Here is a 7,520-nt window from a genome sequence, read left to right as displayed (position 1 = left end):
ATATGGCCGGTTGTATGACTGTACGATAAAATTTTTCTTTCAACTTATTGAGAATCTTGCGATCACATAAAACTCCCGTGGTACGTCTCCACTTCAACCATCCAGCTTTAAACCTATGACTAACATCCTTCTCACATCTCCCATCTACTTGAAGGACTGAGCCAAGATATTTAAAGTGATTTATCTAGTCTATAAATCTGAAACCCGTCAGTAAATCATTCATTAACACCCCATAACAAAGGAGGAAAAATTAATGGGAATGGAGGTTAGAACATCAAATTGTTTTATATGGACTCAGGTTTTCAGTGTTTGCTCTCTCTGTGTGATTTTAAATTGATTTGATGTTATTTTGTTAAAGATGAGCTTATGATGGTGAACGGAGTGAGAATCAAACCAAAATAAATGGAGGAAAGCAATAGCTAGAGTTGGTTAGAAGGAGAAATAGAGGGAGCTAGCTTTGCGTCTTTAGTGGGAGCTAAAGAGGAGAGGGGTAAAGGCAAGCAAATGGTCGGTTTGATTTTGAAACAAGCTGAATAAAAAAAAAATTGAAAGTTAAATTTCATTAAAAATTGAAATTGAATCAAACCTAATTAAAGATGTCAACCAAACTGAATCAAATCAAAATAAATTGATTCGATTGATTATCCATTAAATCACAATCTCCTATTTTTATGCTCCAATTACCAAAGCCTAAACAACATAGAAATAGAGTTTCAAGCAACAAAAAATGAAAAAAAGAAGAAAAATCAATAACAACCCATTTTCATTAGCAAAAGTATTCACATTACACACAAAAACATCTCTTATAAAAGAAAAATAAATAAAAACTTCCATTTTCATTAGCAAAATTATACACATTACACACAAAAGGATCTCATATTAAAAATTTTCTCATTCAATTGATAATTTTTTTTTGACATAGTTTAACTGATAATTTTTATTTGGGTTTATGAGAAAAAACATAAACGTCCTCTAATAAACAATATTTGTAAATAAAAGAAAACAAAAATAGGAAATAAATTGCAAAAATGGAAAACTGAGGAAATAAATTGCAAGATCATAACATGTGCATTGTGTGGCATAAAAATTTTATTAAATTGCTCTCTTATTCTTTATGGCTATTCTTGGATTGTGACAGTGAGAAAGGAGGTGAGGAGGTGTTGTAGGGTCCTCGTCTCCTTACCTTAAGATTGGATGAGTCTTCAAAATCCAGAATGGAAGATAGAGAAAATATGGAAAATCGAGAGGGGTGGAGGAATAACTATTGTGATAGTGAAAAAGGAGGTGAGAAGAAATTGACGGGAGTGGCGAGCAAAGGAGTAGATCTGATACTCCTATCTAGAAGACAAAGAAAAAGAAGAAGAAAATGAGAAAGATTGAAGAAGAAGAAGGAGAACGGAACCGAAAAAGAATGGAGCCAAAGAAGAATAGGTGAGTCGTAAGTAACATAATTGTAAAATATATTTAAGAAAATAATATAATATTGCATATTAATATAAATTTAAATAAAATATTAAAGTAAACATCATTAAAGGAGAGATAGAGCTTTGTTAAAATATTATGTAGCAATCTCTTAAAAAGTTTTGCATCCTTTACATGGATATATAGATTTTGTTTTTTTTTTTTTTTTTAAGCTATAAAGAGCTTTTTCTAAAATAAATTGAAAGATTTTATTCAAATAAATTAAAATTAAGCGATAAAATGGCTTAGAAAAAGTGATAAAAATGGAACAATGCTCAAAATCGGGTGACCGCGCTTGAATATTACCGACAACAAGAGAAAATCTACTTTTGACGATTCACTAAAATCACGTGGCTTCTGTGATCTTCTTGCTTGCATTATTAAATCGCACGCGCTGTAGATTGTCCCACATTTTGTGCATCTAACCCAAAAGCACTTCTGCTTCCTTCCCTTCCATCCATTTTAGATTATAATCTTAGCTTCTGCTTGATTTTCAGTTATAACAAAGACTAATTACGAGATTTGAGGACGCAGAATCTATCAACTAGGTTTTTTCTTTTAATTTACCCATAATCTATTTTTATATCTTCTATTCGTTTTTGGTGAAAATTAATTTAATTTTGCGTCGCTGGAATCATATGGCTTCAAGTTTTGATCGATGGGAGAAGGATCCTTTCTTCTCTGCGGCGGAGGAAGTTCAAGAATCAGCGGACAGGTACCATTCTCCTTCTTCTTCCATCCTTCCAAATTTCGTATTGCAGTATTGGACATTTCGGGTATTGAAATTTGAAATGGTTCTGGAAACTAGAAATTTGGTTGGAGCATCGGAAATGATTCTTCAGGAATTAAATGCAGGATTAGCCTTTTTTTTTTTTTAATAAGATTTTGTTAAATTCGTTGTTTTGTTTTGGTTACCGTAAGTTTATTGCGTCAATTAGATGCTATGTTATGGTATTTTCAGGATGGAATCAACGTATAGAACTTGGATTCACGCAAAGAAAGATGCGTCAAGTTTGTGGAATTCTGAGGAACTCCGCCGTGACCTTCGTATTGCCCTTGGCACCACCAAATGGCAGGTAATATCTCCCTGCGTCTCTTCCCTGTCTCCCAATTTTCATTTCGAAGAGTCTTATCAAGATAATTATTCCTGGCTGGTAATGCAGTTAGACGAGTTTCAACGTGCTGTCAGGTTGAGTTACAATAAAACCTTTATCGAGGATGCAAGAGACAGGCATCGGGAATTTATCATTGCAATTGAGGACCAGATTTCAAAAATTGAACATTCATTAAAAGAATCTGCCCTTTTGGAGGGCAAGACATCGTTGCCTTGGGTGCGATTAGATGAAGGCGAGTGTAATGAACTTGCATTGTTTTTGTCGGGGCCATCATCATTTGGAGACGCTGCTACTGTCAAAAATCATAACATAGATGATGAAAACCAACAAAGGATGGTTAAAGAATTGACCGCTGATTGTTTGAAGAGCTCAAATCATTCAGTCGAATGGGATTCCCTGGATGCCAGGGATGAGAAATCTCATGGGCATAGGAGGACAGCCAGTGCTAGTGCTGACATTGGCGGTTGGAAGATTGCAATCGCTGGAGTTAGCTGTCAAGCAAATTCTTCTAATGGGCAACCCCTGCGAAAAGTACCTAGTTTATCAGGATTTTTAAGTTCCATGGATTGTGCATCCAAATTCAAGTTGCCAAAGAGTGGTGGTAGGAAATGGAAGGCACTGGATAGTAATAAAGAATCTGATACTGCACGCTTGTTTTCTTCACAATTGACCAGGGTGAATACTAGGATGCATGCCTGTTATTTGAATCTGTTAAATGGAAATTGCTTCTTCTCATTACTAATTATTTCAAGTGTTCTTGTTAATCTTACTACAGGGCATGTGTTCATATTATGAAAAAAGTAAGAGCTGCTTGGATGGTTGTGATGAGTGTTATGATAAGCAGCTTTATGGCTGGTATGGAGTTATACAGAGACAGCTTCAACGGTCTCATTATCAAATGCAATATAGTCGACATGTTCAAGTAGTTGTCTGGGCTGTTCTTCTCCTTTGCTTAATTGGTGAGTACTATCAGATTCATTTATGTTTTTCTTTTCCTTTTTAAAATTATATAAATTCCTACAATTGTTGCATCTTCATTGATGGAGTAGCTTTTTTAACAATTGTTATGTAATCATTTTTTGATTGAGTTAGCAATACATGAAATATTAACAGTCCTTAAAAAGTGATGGATAATCTCTTATAATTTTTTAGCAGTTTAAAATTTTATTATTTTTTGAAATTTTAAAACGGCATTGAAATGGAAATATGTGGCATATCATAAAAATGGTATGTTACCTACATTGTTGTTAAACTTACACCAAACTGATTTAACCGGGAACGAGACCCTGGTCCTGTTATGTTTAATCATAATACTTGGACTTCATGGATACTGGCATGACCCAGTGTGAACCGGCTGAGTAACCAGCAAACCGGAGACCTGACCGGATTCGAAAAGGGCAATCTAGTTCTTTCAATTTAAAATACGCTTGAAATGGTCATCACCAAGTCTCAATCCTGGGAACCAATGCACCACTATGCTAGCAACCATGTGAACTGAAGCACCACTTTGCTATTCTCATGCAACTATATATATATATATATATATATATATATATATATATATATATATATATATATATTTCATTTATTATCTTAAATAATATTATATTAATATAAAATAACTAATAACTATTAATTATTTTTCTATCTTATTATCTTTTACATAGTAAATTGTGGAAATGTTTCTCTATTTATTGTGTTATGTAATTTTAATATATTAATATTTATTTTTCATTGATAGAAATAAATATATTATTATAAAATTTTAATCTAAAGTATTTCTTTGTTGTAAATAATAAAAATTATTTTTTAAAAACATATTTACATATTAAAACATATTTACATATTAATTATAATAAAGTATTATTATTAATTTTATAATATTTATTTAATAATATATTTGTTAGACCTTGATTCGACCTTAATTAAACTTTAAACCTTTAACCCTTTATCTTCATTGATGCAATAACTAGGCCAGGTTTGAAAACAGTGGTTCCTATACATGCACCATGGTCAGTAGGTTTACAAGGGATAAAATCCATCTTTCCTTTAATGATGTGTTGCTTTTAGTGATTGAGGTAGAGTGCACAGACCAGGACATTGAGGGAACACGCTGAGTGGTTCGCTAGTTGCACATGCGTTTAACAACTAAAATTATGTAGACTGAAAACTCTGCCCCATCATGTGTTGTGGTATCAAAATTGCTTGTAAACTTTAGAAAATGATGCTAGCTTGTCTCCATCTGAATATTATTAGGTCACTTTTGAAGTTTTTCTTTGTTTTGAAGTCAATCATGATTCATATTATAATATTGCTTTCTGAGCACTGTTCAGTTTTGCTTTAAGTACACTGGACCGAGATTGGTCTTGATAATCACCACAAGTTTGGTCAAAAAGGTGTGGATGGGATTGAAGTGATATTATTTCTACATCAAAGAATGAATCTGGTGGGTAAAATATGGCATATTGAGTGGAACAATACTTAATTATTTTCCCATGATCAAATTACTAAAATCACCTATAATTCCTTATGTTTGAGATTGTTGTTGGATTTATCAAATGAAGCATTTCATGGTGTCTGTTTGCCTAGACCAGTTGTTTCATATTGCTATTCCCCTTGATTGGAAGATGAGAAGAACCTTCTATTTGCTCACCTGTGCGATTAACTTAAGTGTTTTTATGGCAAAATGAAAAATATGAAAGTTTAGAACCAATGAAAACATTCAAACTACTCATAATTATTTATCAAGTTTTTATGAAGAACTGTTAAATGTGAATTAATAAAAAAAAAATCATAGAATTCATGTGTACTTGAGTTACTATGCTAAGTAGTGGAATGTAGAATCCGGAATCAGTGATTATTTATTTATTTATTTTGTTCAACAATTGATATTTGAGCAAACTTTTGGCTTGTTTGACCTTTGACAATTCCTAGAAATTGAAGAAGAGATAAACTTATATTAGATCTTTAACCTGCACTGGCACATGATAATATGATGATTCTTTGGTTTGTAGACCATAGAGGTATTTAAAAAATCTAGTTTAATCATTTGCATCTTGTGGTTTTTTATATCATGTTTCTGTTCATTCATTCTTCTTCTTTTTTTTAATCTGTTTAATTATTGTAAGAAGTTGTGCATTTGTTGGTAACTTAGGTTGCTGACATTTATGTTTAAAGATTAAGAAAAATTCTTTTATGGATTGACTGAGACCACTCCTATATCCACCCCAAGGACAAAAGTGGGAGAAGGTTGATAAAAGGACTAGGGATGTATTTTGGGCAATTAGAATTTAATGTTCGATTGTAGATTCATTGATGCTGATTTAGTGGGGTTTCTCTGCAGTGTTAATTGTGTTGCGAGCAATATAAGGAGGATATGAAATCTTTGTCCTGCATTTTACACCAGGGGGCAGTATGTGGAATGAAGGGGTGCTCTAGACTTCTAGCAGCAGGATTTAGAATGCGTGTTCTGGAGAAAGTTCAATCATTGTCATGAAGTGGCTCGTTAGGGATATGGGTAGATAAATACAATGTACTACGAATGATTTCAGCCTTTGACCCTGCTCTCTCTAATCCAATGATTCTTTTTTTTCCCTTCAAATTTTTAATTGAAGGGCGATTTTATTTTTTATTATTGTAAAGCCAGCAGATGACGTAGGGAGTTTGCTGAGGGTATTTCTTTTATGTCATTGGATCCTAGAAGACAATCTTCTCTCTTGTAGTCATCTTTGTGCAACTATAATTGTGAAGCTGCCTTTTGTATATATACACGCCATTTTCATATATTTAGCCCCTAGGTGACTTCCAATTTATTATCTATGTTATTGGTGGGGAACAAGAGATCTCTACTCGGATCTCAAAAGTCTTCCCTTTTTTTGTAATTTTTTTCTATTTGTAAATGTATAGTTGTTGTAATAGATATGGTGAAATGCATATATTTATGAATTTTAAAGTGAAAAGCCGAAGCTGGCAAGTTGAGTATGCTGTAAGTGATGAACTTGAATGATCAAGGAGCTTTAACTTAGTTTTTTTAGAGTAATCTCCAAGACTGTGATATCCCAAGTTTAAGTTTCAATCAAGCCAATTGAATAACAAAAATTAAAAATTAAAAAAGAGCCCGAGTGACATGAGATGAGCCATGAAAATTACACCACTTTTTTCAAGTAATTGGATTATGGTTTTGATACATCACTGACAAGTAAACTGGTGCATATAAGCTATTCAAGTGGATCTAACTGATAAAACAATGAGGGATAGATAATCCAACAATAATCAAGTGGATCTAACTGACAATCCAGGTGAGCCATCTCTAACTAAGGTAGGAACCAGCAACCTAAATGGGCACGAAGAACTCCAGAAATGCTTCGTACTTAGGTAGGCCATCATCCTTGATCACGAAAGCACTAAGCCAGCAATCTTTCTTCGATTAGTGTTGGGCGACCTGTGAGAGTGAGAACTTGCTGGTCAGCCATGTTTCTATTTAGATTCTGAAGAGACTCTCGAGCATGCATACGAGGATCAAATGAGCAAATTTACCATTTATGTTAATGGAGAGAATGAGTTTGGAAATTGGTACTTCGTTGGTCACGTGTTGTAACCACCGTCTGACACGGATAACATGGTGGATTACATGTGGTCACTGATCGGAGAGAGGCGGGTAGCTGCTCCCCAACTTTGTTGCAAAGGTTAATCTTATTTAATCTTTGTTGTTTTTCCAAGAAAGTGGGGTGCAGTGATGTTCGATGTAGAACATTAGGACAGTTTCCTAGTTATTTAACTAGTTAATCAGTCAACGTCTTCTCCAATGCTGCATAATCATGTGATATTATACTGTACTCAGGAGGAGAGAGCCCAAGTTTGTGAGCTTGAAAATGGAAAGGACCAATTTCGACTAATTCAGAAGCAATATAAGATAGGCTGTCTTCCAGGACCTGAGGAGGGATC

General features: G+C 33.7%; 1 protein-coding gene across 2 annotated transcripts; it reads left to right on the top strand.

The window, feature by feature from the left end:
* Positions 1-1,841: 1,841 nt before the first annotated feature.
* On the top strand, positions 1,842-6,391 carry LOC110671983 (uncharacterized). 2 transcript variants are annotated; one of them, XM_021834626.2, is made up of 6 exons: positions 1,843-2,009; positions 2,111-2,176; positions 2,423-2,537; positions 2,625-3,251; positions 3,352-3,535; positions 5,920-6,391. In XM_021834626.2, exons 3-6 carry the CDS (start codon positions 2,424-2,426, stop codon positions 5,943-5,945), a joined length of 951 nt encoding a protein of 316 aa, XP_021690318.2. In that variant the 5' UTR covers positions 1,843-2,009; positions 2,111-2,176; position 2,423; the 3' UTR covers positions 5,946-6,391. The 2 variants fall into 2 exon arrangements, with proteins under 2 accessions (XP_021690317.2, XP_021690318.2); XM_021834625.2 differs by having other exon boundaries at positions 1,842-2,176.
* Positions 6,392-7,520: the final 1,129 nt, after the last annotated feature.

This window comes from Hevea brasiliensis, chromosome 2 (assembly GCF_030052815.1).
Source record: "Hevea brasiliensis isolate MT/VB/25A 57/8 chromosome 2, ASM3005281v1, whole genome shotgun sequence".
Lineage (NCBI taxonomy): Eukaryota > Viridiplantae > Streptophyta > Magnoliopsida > Malpighiales > Euphorbiaceae > Hevea > Hevea brasiliensis.
This window is presented reverse-complemented; position numbering and strand designations above follow the sequence as displayed.